Source organism: Salvelinus alpinus, chromosome 2 (assembly GCF_045679555.1).
Source record: "Salvelinus alpinus chromosome 2, SLU_Salpinus.1, whole genome shotgun sequence".
NCBI classification, from domain to species: Eukaryota; Metazoa; Chordata; class Actinopteri; order Salmoniformes; family Salmonidae; genus Salvelinus; species Salvelinus alpinus.
Window position 1 is genome coordinate 108,268,491 of NC_092087.1, and position 19,298 is coordinate 108,287,788.

The following is a 19,298-nucleotide window of genomic DNA, read 5'->3' on the forward strand; positions in this document are numbered from 1 at the left end:
TTTGAGCAGTGTATAATATGACTAAATGTGTTTCTTTCTGTGTTTCAGGGGCAGTAAAGAAATGGAACAGCAAGGCCACAGAACATGACATAAGCAGCGCTGTGGGAGACATCCTCAAGCCCCTGGTAGAGCCGGGGGTGGTGTTTACCACTCCACCAGCAGAGCTGTGGGAGACCACCTCAAGCCCCTGGTAGAGCCGGGGGTGGTGTTTACCACTCCACCAGCAGAGCTGTGGGAGACCACCTCAAGCCCCTGGTAGAGCCGGGGGTGGTGTTTACCACTCCACCAGCAGAGCTGTGGGAGACCACCTCAATCCCCCGGTAGAGCCGGGGGTGGTGTTTACCACTCCAACACTCCTTCAGCAGGCTGGAAAAGTGATACTGTTTTTCATACTAAGTGGGAACAAGAGTCTGTTGATTGGTCATTGGGTTCATTAGTTGAAATCAAATCAAGCTTTATTTATACAGCACATTTCAGACATGGATGCAACACAATGGCTTCACAGGAAAAAACAATGAAAATATATTTGACTCAATTTATAAGGATTGTTAATAAAATTGATTACAGACCGATTTATTATACAGCGTCCATGTGTATAAGCTGCAAGTACGTTGAAATTAAATAGTTTTCTTTTCAACTTTCAAGTAAAACCAAACTTATATTGTATGTCGGGCATAGTCTTATTTTCAACGACATTTTGCAAGGTGGGATATCCCCAATGTCACAGTTTAAACGTGTCCAAATCAATAGTCCAAATGCAGAAACAGTTTGTGATAAATTGAAAACCTAAATGTAAAATGTACTATATACACAAACATCTGCCACAATAATCATATTACTTAAACAAGCACCTTATAAACTGCACAAGCACCAGAAACACTGTTGTTTTGACAAGTAGCAATAAATCAATGATATCGATTAGGGGGGAAATCAGGTTGTACGTGCTGTTGAAACTAACATCTAAAATAACACATGGAAATGGGAGATATATTTTACCTCACTGGTTAGAGGACAACATGCAGAAGACAGTCAGCTACATTTTGGAGTAATGCATTTAAATGTAGGGGTCGCTAAACAAAGGAACGCAACACTTATTTGTCATAACTCATCGATATCATGTTGAAATCAATTGTGTGACAGAAGGGAGATGAGGTTGCACGTCCTGTTAAAACTAACAGCTCAAAAACCACACGGAATCTGGGAGTAATGTGTACATCCCTGGTTAGTGGACAACTTGTAGAAAACAGCTCGCTACATTTTGAGGTGTTGCATTTTGATTAAAGTGGGTCACCAACGTTGTAAGTGTAACACAGCTCTTTTTGTGTCACTTTTTTGTTAAATAACATAAATAGTACTCTTTCAATTCAGAGCCTGGAATTTTCCCAAGTATAATATCCATATCACGCTGAAATCAAATGTATGGGGCAAACGTTTAGGGTTCTACATTGTGAAATTCCTTAAAATACTCCTACTACATTGTGACATTAATTAATTGATATCACGAAATAACTCATTCATGTATGTATTGTCTGATGTTTGATCAGACATCTTTTATCAGAGTATCTCTTGTCACACTGATCACAGCTATAAGGTTTCTCTCCTGTGTGCATTCTCTTGTGTAGAGACAGATGGCAAGATTGACCAAAACTCTTCCCACATTGACCACAGCTAAAAGGTTTCTCTCCTGTGTGTGTTCTCTGGTGCACTGTCAGCTCTCCAGATTGACCAAAACTCTTCCCACATTGACCACAGCTATAAGGTTTCTCTCCTGTGTGTTTTCTCTGGTGCACTGTCAGCTCTCCAGATTGACCAAAACTCTTCCCACAATGACAACAGATATAAGGTTTCTCTCCTGTGTGTGTTCTCTGGTGTAGAGTAAGAGAGCGAGATGTTGTAAAACTATTCCCACATTGACCACAGCTGTAAGGTTTCTCTCCTGTGTGTGTTCTCTGGTGTTGAGTCAGATGCCAAGATTGACCAAAACTCTTCCCACATTGACCACAGCTGTAAGGTTTCTCTCCTGTGTGTGCTCTCTGGTGTTGAGTCAGAGTTTTAGATTCAGCAAAACTCTTCCCACATTGACCACAGCTATAAGGTTTCTCTCCTGTGTGTGTTCTCTGGTGCACTGTCAGCTGGCCAGATTGACCAAAACTCTTCCCACATTGATCACAGCTATAGGATTTCTCTCCTGTGTGTATTCTCTGGTGCACTGTCAGATCTCCAGATCGACCAAAACCCTTCCCACATTGATCACAGCTATAAGGTTTCTCTCCTGTGTGTATTCTCTGGTGTTTTGTCAGATGGCCAGATGTAGTAAAACTCTTCCCACATCGACCACAGCTATAAGGTTTCTCTCCTGTGTGTATTCTCTGCTGCACTGTCAGCTCTCCAGATTGACCAAAACTCTTCCCACATTGATCACAGCTATAAGGTTTCTCTCCTGTGTGTATTCTCTGGTGTAGAGTCAGACGGCCAGATGTAGTAAAACTCTTCCCACATTGACCACAGCTATAAGGTTTCTCTCCTGTGTGTGTTCTCTGGTGCACTGTCAGATCTCCAGATTGACGAAAACTCTTCCCACATTGATCACAGCTATAGGGTTTCTCTCCTGTGTGGATTCTCTGATGAATTTTAATGCCCGATGAGGTGAATCTCTTCCCACAGTCAGAGCAGCAGTGAGTTCTCTTCCCTGTGGATCTCTGCAGGTGTTTATTGAGGTGTTCTGATCTGGAGAGACTCTTCTCTGCCTCTTCAGCATCATGAAGTTGTTGAGGCTCCCCAGAGGATCCACGATAGTCCCGTCTCTCTCCTGTGTGAACAACAAAGTCAGATGATTAAAGGCCCACAACAGTGGAAATCCACTGTAAAAGGTGATGCCAACAGCGTAGCCATGATGTTGTACAACAATTGACGTCTGTAATGAATGTTAAAATTATTTGACAATTGTCTTAAAATGAGCAAGAATAGTCATATATTGTCTTGTTTTCACATTAGTAGTAACATCTAAGATTGTAGACTAGAAATAATTTATTCATGTTGTTGAAACTCTAAGCAGTGTGCCAGACGACTTTTGGTCTCCAATATAGTATAGGCCCCTTTCTGTGTTTAATAAAATTGTATGAGGAAACCGATAGTTATGGATGTACTATATCTGCCTGGAGCAAAAATGGTGAGCAAAGATTTTAGTTTTTCACAATGTATTCTGAATGTGAATGGGGGAAAACTCAGGAGTAACCTCCATTTCCAGGTTGCTTATTAGTACATTTCACACTACTTTGGATTATAATTGTAAGGCTCGCTTGAATGTCCTGCTTAATATAATGTTTGCTACAGTATTAAGAACTGCGTTAATGACAGTATCCATTTGGGTGGTGTCAATAAAGTTATGATTTTTTTAAAGTATTTTTAATTAAATTTCGTTTTTCACCTTTATTTAAACAGGTAGGCCAGTTGAGAACAAGTTCTCATTTACAACTGCGACCTGACCAAGATAAAGCAAAGCAGTGCGACAAAAAAACAACAGAGTTACACGTGGGATAAACAAACGTACAGTCAATAACACAATAGAAAAATCTATATACAGTGTGTGCAAATGGAGTAAGGAGGTAAGGCAATAAATAGGCCATAGTAGCGAAGTAATTACACATTTTGAAATTAACACTGGAGTGACAGATGTGCAGATGATGATGTGGAAGTAGAAATACTGATGTGCAAAAGAGCAAAAAAAGTAAATTAAAAAAAATGGGGATGAGGTAGGTAGTTGGATGGGCTATTTACAGATGGGCTGTGTACAGCTGCAGCGATCGGTAAGCTGCTCAGATAGCTGATGCTTAAAGTTAGTGAGGGAGATATAAGTCTCCAACTTCAGCAATTTTTGCATTTCGTTCCAGTCATTTGCAGCAGAGAACTGGAAGGAAAGGCAGCCAAAGAAGGTGTTGGCTTTGGGGATAACCAGTGAGATATACTTCCTGTAGCGCGTGCTATGGGTGGGCGTTGCTATGGTGACCAGTGATTTGAGTTAAGGCGGCCTAGCAAAGACTTATAAATGACCTGGAGACAGTGGGTTTGGCGACGAATATGTAGCGAGGGTCAGCCGACGAGAGCAGTGGTATATGGGGCTTTGGTGACAAAACGGGTGGCACTGTGATAGACTGCATCCAGTTTGCTGTGTAGAGTGTTGGAGGCTATTTTGAAAATGAAATCGCCGAAGTCAAGGATCGGTAGGATAGTCAGTTTTACGAGGGTATGTTTGGCAGTGTGAGTGAAGGAGGCTTTGTTTGCGAAATAGGAAGCCAATTCTAGATTTAATTTTGGATTGGAAATGCTTAATATTAGTCTGGAAGGAGAGTTTACAGTCTAGCCAGACACCTAGATATTTATAGTTGTCCACATATTCTAAGTCAGAACCGTCCAGAGTAGTGATGCTAGTCGGGCGGGTGTGGGCAGCGATCGGTTGTTGATTGATCGGTTGTTCTTATCGGCTGTTGAGTCTGCTGATAAGAATACGGTGATTGAAAGAGTCAAAAGCCTTGGCCAGGTCGATGAAGACGGCTGCACAGTACTGTCTTTTATTGATGGCGGTTATGATATTGTTTAGTAATTTGAGCGTGGATGAGGTGCACCCGTGTCCAGCTCGGAAACCGGATTGCACAGCGGAGAAGGTACGGTGGGATTCGAAATGGTCAGTGATCTGTTTGTTAACTTGGCTTTCGAAGACTTTAGAAAGGTAGGGCAGGATGGATATAGGTCTGTAACAGTTTGGGTCTAGAGTGTCACACCCTTTGAAGAGGGGGATGACCACGGCAGCTTTACAATCTTTAGGAATCTCGGACGATACGAAAGAGAGGTTGAACAGACTATATATATATGTATATATATCTATATATATAGATATATACCTTAATAAAAGGCACATGATAGCCAGCTTGGAGGTTTCCAAAAGGCATTCAGGCCAAAGAGTTTAAGCTTGGTTTCATCAGACCAGAGAATCTTGTTTCTCATGGTCTGAGAGTCCTTTAGGTGCCTTTTTGGCAAACTCCAAGCGGGCTGTCAGGTGCCTTTTACTGAGGAGTGGCTTCCGTCTGGCCACTCTACCACAAATGCCTGATTGGTGGAGTGCTGCAGAGATGGTTGTCCTTCCGGAAGGTTCTCCCATCTCCACAGAGGAACTCTGGAGCTCTGTCAGAGTGACCATCGGGTTCTTGGTCACCTCCCTGACAAAGGCCCTTCTCCCCCGATTGCGTAGTTTGGTCGGGTGGCCAGCTCTAGGAAGAGTCTTCCAAACTTCTTCCATTAAAAAATGATGGTGGCCACTGTGTTCTTGGGGACTTTCAATGTTGCAGACATTTTTTGGTACCATTCCCCAGATCTGTGCCTCGACACAATCCTGTCTCGGAGCTCTAAGGACAATTTATTCGACCTCATTGCTTGGTGTTTGCTCTGACATGCATTGTCAACTGTTGGACATTATATAGACAGGTGTAATCACACACAATATGATTTCATGTGGCACAAACAAAAACACAAATTCTCAGTCAAAAATATAAGTCAGAATACAGCCTTTCTATTCTCTCATTTGATTTCAGGATCTCTGAATGTTCTTCCACACAGAGAGCAGTGGTAGGACTTTTACCGTGTTTATCCTCTAATGCTCCTTCAGGCTACTTGACCAGGTAAAACCCTTTCCAGACTGGGAGCATTGGAAAGGCTTTTCTCCTCTGTATCCTCTCATGAGCTTTAAGGTACGCCATTCGTGAATATCTGTTTTTACATTGGGAGCAGAAAATACTTTTCTCCTGTGTGTATTCTCTCATGCCTTTTCAGGTTAGTTAACATAGTAAAACTCTTTCTACACTGGGAGCATTGGTGTTGTCTCGCTGGTTTGGGCGTCTCTGGGTCTGGTTCCCCTGAAGGACTCTTCCCGCTGTCAGAGTGAGAGTCTGGTTTCTCTCCTTGCAAAGACACACAGAGTATGTCGTTAAACAGAGACCTAAATGAAACCTCCACATGATAAAACGGTCTTCCTATGAAGTTTAATCTAGACTAGATCCCTCAATAAAAGAGCAGAACTGATCATCACAGAGTGGCTGTAGTGCTTTGTAGGCTGGGTAAATCCATTTGAATTCAATACATTTTTGACAGCATCCCTTTTGATTAAAAAAAATCTTTCCTTACATGTTTGACTATGGAAGAAGTGGTAAGAAAGTGACTTCATGTAACTGAATGTAAAAATATTCATGAGATATACAGTACCAGTCAAACGAGTGGACACACCTAGTCATTCAAGGGTTATAATTATTTGTTTTACCATTTTCTGCATCGTAGAATAATAGTGAAGACATGAAAACTATGAAAAAACACATGGAATCATGTAGTAACCCAAAAAAGTGGTAAACAATTCTAAATATATTTTAGATTTTTCAAAGTAGCCACCCTTTGCCTTGATGACAGCTTTGCACACTCTTGGCATTCTCTTAACCAGCTTCACCTGGAATGCTTTTCCAACAGTCTTGAAGGAGTTCCCACATATGCTGAGCACTTTTTGGCTGATTTCCTTCACTCTGTGGTCCAACTCATCCCAAACAATCTTAATTGGGTTGAGGTCAGGTGATTGTGAAGGCCAGGTAATCTGGTGCAGCACTCCATCACTCTCCTTTTTGGTCAAATAACTCTTACACAGCCTGGAGGTGTGTTGAGTCATTGTCCTGTTGAAAAACAAATGATAGTCCCACTAAGCTTAAACCAGATGGGATGGCGTATCGCTTCAGAACGCTGTGGTAGCCAGACAGGTGTGTGCCTTTCCAAATCATGTCCAATCAATTGAATTTACCACAGGTGGACTCCAAACAAGTTGTAGAAACATCTCAACAATGATCAATGGAAACAGGATGCCCCTGAGGTCAATTTCAAGTCTCACAGCAAAGGGTCTGAATACTTATGTAAATAAGGTATTTCTGTTTTTTATTTTTAATAAAAGTAAAAAAAATTCTCCAAACCTATTTTCTCTTTGTCATTACGGGGTATTGTGTGTAGACTGATGAGGATTTTTATTTATTTAATCCATTGTAGAATAAGGCTGTAACGTAACAAAAGATTTAAGTGACAAAAAAGGGGGTTAAAGACATGTAAAATATAGATATAATTTTTTACATCTCTTAGATATCAGACACTTCAGAACAAACTTCCTTTAGATGTTCTGGGAGAAACAATGTTACTATGGTTACTGTTGTTCCATGTTGTGAATGTTATCCAATGTGTTACTATGGTTACTGTTGTTCCATGTTGTGAATGTTATCCAATGTGTTACTATGGTTACTGTTGTTCCATGCTGTGAATGTTATCCAATGTGTTACTATGGTTACTGTTGTTCCATGTTGTGAATGTTATCCAATGTGTTACTATGGTTACTGTTGTTCCATGTTGTGAATGTTATCCAATGTGTTACTATGGTTACTGTTGTTCCATGTTTTGAATGTTATCCAATGTGTTACTATGGTTACTGTTGTTCCATGTTGTGAATGTTAACAAATACGTTACCATGGTTACGGTTGTTCCATGTTGTGAATGTTATCCAATGTGTTACTATGGTTACTGTTGTTCCATGTTGTGAATGTTATCCAATGCGTTACCATGGTTACTGTTGTTCCATGTTGTGAATGTTATCCAATGTGTTACTATGGGTTATAGCAGTATGGACTGTTGTTCCATGATGTGAATGTTATCCAATGTGTTACTATGGTTACTGTTGTTCCATGTTGTGAATGTTATCCAATGCGTTACCATGGTTACTGTTGTTCCATGTTGTGAATGTTATCCAATGTGTTACTATGGTTACTGTTGTTCCATGTTGTGAATGTTATCCAATGTGTTACTATGGGTTATAGCAGAATGGACTGTTGCTCCATGTTGTGAATGTTAACCAATACGTTACTATGGTTACTGTTGTTCCATGTTGTGAATGTTATCCAATGTGTTACTATGGTTACTGTTGTTCCATGTTGTGAATGTTATCCAATGTGTTACTATGGGTTATAGCAGTATGGATAAATATTTTTTGTTGATACTTCCATGGGTCTTACAGTTCAAAATCAAATAGCAAAATTATCACTGGTATAACCTTCTTAAAACAGTACAATACAGGGGAAGCCCTGCATGTTGTTTAAATCTTCTTAAAACAATTCCATATAGCTTAGAAGAACCTCCCCCTCAGACAGGTCTAAGACTGTAATGGGTTAAAACTATCTGAGACTTACATTACTCTGAGACTAGTTATCCTGGGATCTAACATTACTCTGAGACTAGTTATCCTGGGATCTTACATCTTACATTACTCAGACTAGTTATCCTGGGGAATAGTTTTAATACATTTGCAAAAAATCTAAACCTGTTTTTGATTTGGCATTATGGGGTATTGTGTGTAGATTGATGAGGATTTAAAAAATAATCATCAATTTTAGAATAATGGGGTGCACCGAAATCACATTTTTGGCCAATATTCTCCTTGCCCCAAAAAACGATACCGATAACCGATATTTAAAATTTTAGCGGCCTTTTAACATTCTAGTACAGTTAAAAAGTTAAACACACACACACACACACGGACGCAGCGGTCTAAGCCACTGCATCTCAGTGCAAGAGGCGTCACTACAGTCCCTGGTTCGAATCCAGGCTGTATCACATCCGGCCGTGATTGGGAGACCCACAGTAGTTGTCTGTTATTGGTGTAGAGCGGAACACAAAGGAGAGGGATACCACATGTGGATAGGAAGACACAAATTATCATTATTACTGTAAAAATTTCATTTAAAATCCAGCAATTGAACAACTTTAGCTCTCTAGGTCAAGCCAGTAGGTTACAGTAGGTTGTATCTCTCTTGGTCATGCCAGTAGGCTACAGTTGGTTGTAACTCTCTAGGTCATGCCAGTATGCTACAGTAGGTTGTATTTTTCTAGGTCATGCCAGTAGGTTACAGTAGGTTGTAACTCTCTAGGTCATGCCAGTAGGCTACAGTAGGTTGTATCTCTCTTGGTCATGCCAGTAGGCTACAGTAGGTTGTAACTCTCTAGGTCATGCCAGTAGGTTACAGTAGGTTGTATCTCTCTAGGTCATGCCAGTAGGCTACAGTAGGTTGTATCTCCCTAGGTCATGCCAGTAGGCTACAGTAGGTTGTATCTCCCTAGATCATGCTAGTAGGCTACAGTAGGTTGTATCTCTCTAGGTCATGCCAGTAGGCTACAGTAGGTTGTATCTCTAGGTCATGCCAGTAGGTTACAGTAGGTTGTATCTCTCTAGGTCATGCCAGTATGCTACAGTAGGTTGTAACTCTCTAGGTCATGCCAGTAGGCTACAGTAGTTTGTAACTCTCTAGGTCATGCCAGTAGGCTACAGTAGGTTGTAACTCTCTAGGTCATGCCAGTAGGCTACAGTAGGTTGTAACTCTCTAGGTCATGCCAGTAGGTTACAGTAGGTTGTATCTCTCTAGGTCATGCCAGTAGGTTACAGTAGGTTGTAACTCTCTAGGTCATGCCAGTAGGTTACAGTAGGCTGTAACTCTCTAGGTCATGCCAGTAGGCTACAGTAGGTTGTATCTCTCTAGGTCATGCCAGTAGGCTACAGTAGGTTGTAACTCTCTAGGTCATGCCAGTAGGCTACAGTAGGTTGTATCTCTCTAGGTCATGCCAGTAGGCTACAGTAGGTTGTATCTCTCTAGGTCATGCCAGTAGGCTACAGTAGGTTGTATCTCTCTAGGTCATGCCAGTAGGCTACAGTAGGTTGTATCTCTCTAGGTCATGCCAGTAGGCTACAGTAGGTGGTATCTCTCTAGGTCATGCCAGTAGGTTACAGTAGGTTGTATCTCTCTAGGTCATGCCAGTAGGTTACAGTAGGTTGTAACTCTCTAGGTCATGCCAGTAGGCTACAGTAGGTTGTATCTCTCTTGGTCATGCCAGTAGGCTACAGTAGGTTGTATCTCTCTAGGTCATGCCAGTAGGTTACAGTAGGTTGTATCTCTCTAGGTCATGCCAGTAGGCTACAGTAGGTTGTATCTCCCTAGGTCATGCCAGTAGGCTACAGTAGGTTGTATCTCCCTAGATCATGCTAGTAGGCTACAGTAGGTTGTATCTCTCTAGGTCATGCCAGTAGGCTACAGTAGGTTGTATCTCTAGGTCATGCCAGTAGGTTACAGTAGGTTGTATCTCTCTAGGTCATGCCAGTATGCTACAGTAGGTTGTAACTCTCTAGGTCATGCCAGTAGGCTACAGTAGTTTGTAACTCTCTAGGTCATGCCAGTAGGCTACAGTAGGTTGTAACTCTCTAGGTCATGCCAGTAGGCTACAGTAGGTTGTATCTCTCTAGGTCATGCCAGTAGGCTACAGTAGGTTGTATCTCTCTAGGTCATGCCAGTAGGCTACAGTAGGTTGTATCTCTCTAGGTCATGCCAGTAGGCTACAGTATGTTGTATCTCTCTAGGTCATGCCAGTAGGCTACAGTAGGTTGTAACTCTCTAGGTCATGCCAGTAGGCTACAGTAGGTGGTATCTCTCTAGGTCATGCCAGTAGGCTACAGTAGGTTGTATCTCTCTAGGTCATGCCAGTAGGTTACAGTAGGTTGTATCTCTCTAGGTCATGCCAGTTGGTTACAGTTGGTTGTATCCAAGTGGAAACAATTATCAACCCAATGTGGAAAGTGTCAAATTTGGTCAACAACAAAATGAAGGGCTTATTTGCTACTTGAGGTTTACTTGATCCAACAGAAGTTTCGTAATGCTTAAGTTGTTATGTGGACACGTGACATACCGACAACTTTGATAAAAACACTATAGGAGTTGTCTCCAGATCGCTATGCATATTCATGCTAGTAGCTTAGCATCTCTCTCCATTGAATACAGGCGGTGCATATTCATGCTAGTAGCTTAGCATCTCTCTCCATTGAATACAGGCGGTTGACGACAAAAACCCTCATAGAATATAAACAATAGATTACAATAATAAGATGTATCCACCAATCCAAAGAAAGGATAGGCGGGAGCTAGACAACCCGCAGTGCCGCTTTGTGGACAACGACTCCCCTTGTTAGGGCGGAGAGACATCTTGTCAGTACATCCATAATCTTTGTTGTAGCCAACCCAACTCTCACATGGCACTATTGGGGGCACGGTGTGTAGTAAAACATCACTACATTAAAATCGCTACCGTGCCCCCCAGTCTGCGGTCAGCAGATAGACCCTTCTCAAATATATATGTCAAGTCACTTTTTGGAAACGGAACGGAGAAAACAAGGGGTAGCTTGCTCTCTACGTCGTCTGATTCTAGACATATCAGTCATCATCCTGGGCCCTCCGTTGAAGAGGTATTGACGAGCCAACTCGGAATATTCAAAGTTAAAAACACATTTAAGGCAGTACTTACTGGTGTTAATCAGATCTCCTATCTCCACCTCTTCATCTTCCAATGTGACAGTAATCTCTCCTTCCTTCTTCACTCCAAAAACTGCATCCTCCTCTTTCTCTTCCTCCTCTTCTTTTACTGTAAAATCCTCCTCCTCTTTCACTCTGAACGCGTCTTCCTCTTCCTTCACTGAAACGTCTTTCTCTTCTTCTTTCACCGTAACAGCCTCACCCTCTACTTCTTGTTTTACCGTGACATCCTCTTCTTCCTTCTCCTCTTTCACGACAATGTTCAGCCACAGACCCTCTTTCTCCGTCCAGCAGACCCCCTCTTCTTTAACGAGAGGGCAGATGTTTAGGGAGCTCATGGTCGGGGATGTTAGCTAGCTAGCTATCATTAGCGACTAGGCTAGTGCTAATTTAACCAGTCAGCTACTATAGCTGACTAATACAAAATAACGTAATATTAAATGATATTAGATACGACAAAAGTGTGTCTAAAACACAGCAGGTAATATACACCGAAAGAGTATAAATAGATTGAATCTTTCGGCTATGTTGGCTAGCAAGCTACCGGGGTGGTTGACGAGCTGTTTATGAAGAACCGTCCACTAGATTATACGTCACGCTGGCAGCGTCGCCTGAAAGACGCACATCGCCGTCTGCTGACTGGAGGGGAAACGCAGTTGAGGATCATATTTTATTTTCAGACAAAGATTATTTTAAATTGATTTAATTAAATAATACTATTATATTAAGACATACAAAGACAGGAATGTGTTGATTGATTAGTGCGAATAAAAAATTAGCAGCTAGCTACTGGTGTAACAATACATCACGTAGATGTATATAATGAACAGACTAGGTCTATACTGCTCCTACATGGTGTAACAATACATCATGTAGATGTATATAATGAACAGACTAGGTCTATACTGCTCTTACATGGTGTAACAATACATCATGTAGATGTATATAATGAACAGACTAGGTCCATACTGCTCCTACATGGTGTAACAATACATCATGTAGATGTACATAATGAACAGCCTAGGTCTATACTGCTCCTACATGGTGTAACAATACATCATGTAGATGTATATAATGAACAGACTAGGTCTATACTGCTCCTACATGGTGTATCAATACATCATATAGATGTATATAATGAACAGACTAGGTCTATACTGCTCCTACATGGTGTAACAATACATCATGTAGATGTATATAATGAACAGACTAGGTCTATACTGCTCCTACATGGTGTAACAATACATCATGTAGATGTATATAATGAACAGACTAGGTCTATACTGCTCCTACATGGTGTAACAATACATCATGTAGATGTATATAATGAACAGACTAAGTCTATACTGCTCCTACATGGTGTAACAATACATCATGTAGATGTATATAATGAACAGACTAGGTCTATACTGCTCCTACATGGTGTAACAATACATCATGTAGATGTATATAATGAACAGACTAGGTCTATACTGCTCCTACATGGTGTAACAATACATCATGTAGATGTATATAATGAACAGACTAGGTCTATACTGCTCCTACATGGTGTAACAATACATCTACATGAAGGAAAGAAGGAAAGAAGGAGAGAAATTCCACAAATTAACATTTAACAAGGCACACCTGTTAATTGAAATTAATTCCAGGTGACTACCTCATGAAGCTGGTTGAGATAATGCCAAGGGTGACTGCTTTGAAGAGTCTCAAATATAAATATATTTTGATTTGATTAACCCTTTTTTGGTTACTTCATGATTCCATTTGTGTTATTTCATAGTTTTGATGTTTTCATTATTATTCTCCAATGTAGAAAATAGTAAAAATAAAGAAAAACCCTTGAATGAGTAGGTGTGTCCAAACTTTTGACTCGTACTGTATGTAAATGTGATATTTCAGTTGTTGTTTTTGATACATTTGAAACATTTATAAAAACCTGTTTTTGCTTTGTCATTATGGGGTATTGTGATGTCATTATGGGGTATTGTAATGTCATTATGGGGTATTGTAATGTCATTATGGGGTATTGTTGATTTAATCCATTTCAGGATAAGGCTGTAACGTAACAAAATGTGGAAAAAGTGAAGAGGTCTGAATACTTTCCAAATGCGCTGTATATATAGGGGCAGTAGTTAGTGACATCACTTCATGAAACAGGAGGTACAAATATATAACTTAGGTTCACAATATCAACATTCAATGCAATAAAATATATGACCAAGTGGAAACACCAGCCCAGCCACAATCCTAGAGGTTCACTGATGATCAACCTCCTCCTTCACATCTGACTCCTGATGATCAACCTCCTCTTTCACATCTGACTCCTGATGATCAACCTCCTCCTTCACATCTGACTCCTGATGATCAACCTCCTCCTTCACATCTGACTCCTGATGATCAACCTCCTCCTTCACATCTGACTCCTGATGATCAACCTCCTCCTTCACATCTGACTCCTGATGATCAACCTCCTCCTTCACATCTGACTCCTGATGATCAACCTCCTCCTTCACATCTGACTCCAGTGATCAATCCAGAGAGTCTTTTTTGATAGTCCCTTATTATACAAGAGACAAAATCCACAAATTCTACAGCACAACGGCAGAGTCATGTCTTCAGTGGAAAACTAACAATGACTCAATAACCCTTCTGGGAATGTTATGATGTCATAAAGTTAGGGAGGAGTTAGAAAGTTGGCTGTCAGAAGTACAGTTATACAATGTAAAATTACTTTTAATCTGTCTGTATGTATATTTCAAAACATGACATTTGAGGGTGCAGTGAGATACCCCAGATACTTTTCTCATCAATCATCTTAAAAATTATACTTAATTAAAACCTGGAAATCAACCAATCCACTGTTGTTAATTCAAAAGAAAGGTCAAATGCTTTATTATCTAAAAGTTGAAAGTGACGGAGAGAAATAAAATGGTGCTGATGCGGGCGCTGGCTGTCTTCTAGTGGGTCTGGGCAGGTGTGATGTAGTTAATGGAGATGGAGGTGTGTTCTAGTGGGTCTGGGTAGGTGTGATGTAGTTAATGGAGATGGAGGTGTGTTCTAGTGGGTCTGGGCAGGTGCGATGTTGTTAATGGAGATGGAGGTGTGTTCTAGTGGGTCTGGGAAGGTGTGATGTAGTTAATGGAGATGGAGGTGTGTTCTAGTGGGTCTGGGCAGGTGCGATGTTGTTAATGGAGATGGAGGTGTGTTCTAGTGGGTCTGGGCAGGTGTGATGTAGTTAATGGAGATGGAGGTGTGTTCTAGTGGGTCTGGGCAGGTGCGATGTTGTTAATGGAGATGGAGGTGTGTTCTAGTGGGTCTGGGCAGGTGTGATGTAGTTAATGGAGATGGAGGTGTGTTCTAGTGGGTCTGGGCAGGTGTGATGTAGTTAATGGAGATGGAGGTGTGTTCTAGTGGGTCTGGGCAGGTGTGATGTAGTTAATGGAGATTGAGGTGTGTTCTAGTGGGTCTGGGCAGGTGCGATGTAGTTAATGGAGATGGAGGTGTGTTCTAGTGGGTCTGGGCAGGTGCGATGTAGTTAATGGAGATGGAGGTGTGTTCTAGTGGGCCTGGGCAGGTGTGATGTAGTTAATGTTTGTATGATGTTGTCGTTTGTATGTTTTGTATTGTTTATAAAAAGATAATATAAAATATTTTTCCCAATGCAAAGTTACACCTCACTGTTCTATTTTTGGAGTTATTACATTAAACCAATCAGAATTCAGAAGAATGATAAAGTTACGTGTGAAGTAATATGGAGGACCAGCCTATTACCTATGATGTTAACTACAACAGAAATAACTTCAAATGTAGAACTTCAAATTAAACAATCGTTTGCTCTCATGACTTGAGTGATTAAAGTAAACCAACGTTTTGGAAATACATAACGCCATCTAACCAAATATCAAAGAATGTTAGCTATATGCAGTTATCTTAGCCAGCCAGCTAACATTAGCTATATACAGTTATCTTAGCCAGCCAGCTAACATTAGCTATATGCAGTTATCTACGCCAGCCAGCTAACAATAGCTATATGCAGTTATCTTAGCCAGCCAGCAAACATTAGCTATATGCAGTTATCTTTGCCGGCCAGCTAACGTTAGCTATATGCAGTTATCTTAGCCGGCCAGATAACGTTAGCTATTTAGCTAACTAGCTATTAGCCTAACCAGCATAGCCAATCAGCACCGAGACCATTTAGAACCAAACTAACAAAACCTAAACTTGTTTGCAGATCAAAAGATCAGAGACATACAGAATGATGGGAGAAAATGAATCTTCAGAAGCTTAAATAATAATGAGTAGTTATTTATGATATAAGGTGATTTGTAGAGCAGTCAGTTGGCCAGCAGTGTCGAACAAGCCCAATACCAAACCAATCAGGTGGTTGTTCGATTAAACGAAGCTTCAGACGTCATTGATGACGTTCTGCTGATAAGGCATCAGCACACTGCTTTGAAGTTTAATGCTTTCAAGGCCTCGTACCTCCGGTATCAAACATAACATCCCCATCGAAAAGTTGACAATACAAAAAGGAGCAAGCAGGTTGATTTCCTCTTTTGATTTGAGCCCACGGCAAGAAGGCACCAGAGCCCACCGTGCTAACAGGTTCCCACTAGATAACACAACCACACAGTTAATGAAAAGCATGAGGTGAAGCTTGAGCTAGATATCAACCTATCGAGCTAGTGTGACCTTCCTGGTCTCTCAAGTCAGTGAGTCAACACAGGAAGGAGCAATGGATGGATAATTCATTTATTTCCAAAGCTGCAATGATGGGACACACACAGTCTGGATGAATGATCAGTAGTGACGGGATATAAATAGCACTCCCACAGCAATTCTACATTAATCTGCCCTATAATATACTAACAAAAAACTATTGAAATGTCTATCAAAGTTATTGTGATCATATAGTGGATTTAACAATTCCTACTAATTCCTAATTTACTAGAATAAATGAATCAATTGTTTCCATGTGTCTCATATTAGCTACATCAGAATAAACTGTCATCCATTTTAGTATCAAAATATATCAAATTAACCTGAAAAATGACTCAATCTCCCCCTCTGGTGGCGAGGAAGTATAATACACCTAAACTTACAAAACCGGGCAAATAAACTGTCTGGTGTTCATGAGTTTATAAAACATGTACTTTATACATTTGTCATAAATTACCTGCATTGAAGAGACACACAGTGTGGATGAATGATCAGTAGTCGACAGGGTAAAAATAGCACTCCTAAAGAAGATGCATTTTCCAGTTAGATACCAACTTGAAAGAGGGAACTTTAGCATAAAACCCACATGGAAAACTGAGATTTGGCAAATAACATATAAAGAGAGGCTTATTTGACGCCAAACCAACAACAGTAGTTACTAAAACATAAATTGCTAATGTATGATTTAAAAGGTGGATTTTATGATGTAATGTCAAATTTATATATTTCTATCCCGGGACTATTCCATTTTGAACTCACCCACAGCAATTCTCCATAAATCTGCTGTGGATTACCCAGAATCCCGAAATAAATTAATACATATGTGATCATTCAAAAACATAACTGGTTGTGCTTATAGGGAACCAGATCGTGAACACAACTAAGTTACTAAGTCTTTAACCACACTGTATTGTTACACTGGTGAGTAAAAACTTATGCTTCCTACACGAACTTTTTGTCTGAACATTATAATATATATTTTACGTCACACTAGCGTCATTGTCGCACATCTCCATCGCAGTCAGAGGTTCAGACTGAGCGTTACCCACTCCAGTCAGTAGATGGCGGTGTGCGATTTTACCCTCATAGATATCATCCTAACAAACTTGCCCTCCAAATACACCTCTGCTGTTTTCAACCAAGATCTCAGCGATCACTGCCTCATTGCCTGTATCCGTAATGGGTCAGCGGTCAAACGACCTCCACTCATCACTGTCAAACGCTCCCTGAAACACTTCAGCGAGCAGGCCTTTCTAATCGACCTGGCCGGGGTATCCTGGAAGGATATCGATCTCATCCCGTCAGTAGAGGATGCCTGGTCATTTTTTAAAAATGCCTTCCTCACCATCTTGAATAAGCATGCCCCATTCAAGAAATTTAGAACCAGGAACAGATATAGCCCTTGGTTCTCTCCTGACCTGACTGCCCTTAACCAACAGAAAAACATCCTATGGCGTTCTGCATTAGCATCGAACAGCCCCCGTGATATGCAACTTTTCAGGGAAGCCAGAAACCAATATACACAGGCAGTTAGAACAGCCAAGGCTAGCTTTTTCAAGCAGAAATTTGCTTCCTGCAACACAAATTCAAAAAAGTTCTGGGACACCGTAAAGTCAATGGAGAATAAGAACACCTCCTCCCAGCTTCCAACCGCTCTGAAGATAGGAAACACTGTCACCACCGACAAATCCACTATAATTGAGAATTTCAATAAGCATTTTTCCACGGCTGGCCATGCTTTCCATCTGGCTGCCCCTACCCCGGACAACAGCACTGCCCTCCCCTCTGCTACTCGCCCAAGCTTCCCCCATTTCTCTTTCTCCCAAATACAGTCAGCTGATGTCCTAAATGAGCTGCAAAATCTGGACCCTTACAAATCAGCCGGGCTAGATAATCTGGACCCTTTCTTTCTAAAACTATCTGCTGAAATTGTTGCCACCCCTATTACTAGCCTCTTCAACCTCTCTTTCGTGTCGTCCGAGATCCCCAAAGATTGGAAAGCAGCTGCGGTTATCCCCCTCTTCAAAGGGGGGGACACCCTTGACCCTAACTGCTACAGACCTATATCTATCCTACCCTGCCTTTCTAAGGTCTTCGAAAGCCAAGTCAACAAACAGATTACCGACCATTTCGAATCCCACCACACCTTCTCCGCTATGCAATCTGGTTTCAGAGCTGGTCATGGGTGCACCTCAGCCACGCTCAAGGTCATAAACGACATCGTAACCGCCATCGATAGGAAACAATACTGTGCAGCCGTATTCATTGACCTGGCCAAGGCTTTTGACTCTGTCAATCACCACATCCTCATTGGCAGACTCGACAGCCTTGGTTTCTCTAATGATTGCCTCGCCTGGTTCACCAACTACTTCTCTGATCGAGTTCAGTGTGTCAAATCGGAGGGTCTGTTGTCCGGGCCTCTGGCAGTCTCTATGGGGGTGCCACAGGGTTCAATTCTTGGACCGACTCTCTTCTCTGTATACATCAATGATGTCGCTCTTGCTGCTGGTGATTCTCTGATCCACCTCTACGCAGACGACACTATTCTGTATACTTCTGGCCCTTCTTTTGACACTGTGTTAACAACTCTCCAGGCGAGCTTCAATGCCATACAACTCTCCTTCCGTGGCCTCCAACTGCTCTTAAATACAAGTAAAACCAAATGCATGCTCTTCAACCGATCGCTGCCTGCCCCTGCCCGCCTGTCCAACATCACTACTTTGGACGGTTCTGACTTAGAATATGTGGACAACTACAAATACCTAGGTGTCTGGTTAGACTGTAAACTCTCCTTCCAGACTCACATCAAACATCTCCAATCCAAAGTCAAATCTAGAATTGGCTTCCTATTCCGCAACAAAGCATCCTTTACTCATGCTGCCAAACATACCCTTGTAAAACTGACCATCCTACCAATCCTCGACTTCGGTGATGTCATTTACAAAATAGCCTCCAAAACCCTACTCAATAAATTGGATGCAGTCTATCACAGTGCCATCCGTTTTGTCACCAAAGCCCCATATACTACCCACCACTGCGACCTGTACACTCTCGTTGGCTGGCCCTCGCTTCATACTCGTCGCCAAACCCACTGGTTCCAGGTCATCTACAAGACCCTGCTAGGTAAAGTCCCCCCTTATCTCTGCTCGCTGGTCACCATAGCAG

The 19,298-nt window shown here is 41.4% G+C and overlaps 1 protein-coding gene across 1 annotated transcript; it reads right to left on the reverse strand.

Moving 5' to 3' along the window:
* Positions 1-413: 413 nt before the first annotated feature.
* On the reverse strand, positions 414-11,970 carry LOC139548246 (zinc finger protein ZFP2-like). Its single transcript, XM_071357795.1, has 2 exons — positions 11,407-11,970; positions 414-2,809 (listed from the first exon to the last, which is right to left on the reverse strand). The coding sequence occupies exons 1-2, from the start codon at positions 11,750-11,752 to the stop codon at positions 1,515-1,517; spliced, it is 1,641 nt and encodes a 546-aa protein (XP_071213896.1). The 5' UTR covers positions 11,753-11,970; the 3' UTR covers positions 414-1,514.
* Positions 11,971-19,298: the final 7,328 nt, after the last annotated feature.

Bases quoted from the DNA above. Each gene is read 5' to 3' on its own strand.
- LOC139548246 (XM_071357795.1), bottom strand. From the start codon at position 11,752: ATGAGCTCCCTAAACATCTGCCCTCTCGTTAAAGAAGAGGGGGTCTGC. The intron at 2,810-11,406 runs GTAAGTACTGCC...TTGTTCACACAG, and splicing joins AGGAGATCTGATTAACACCA to GAGAGAGACGGGACTATCGT.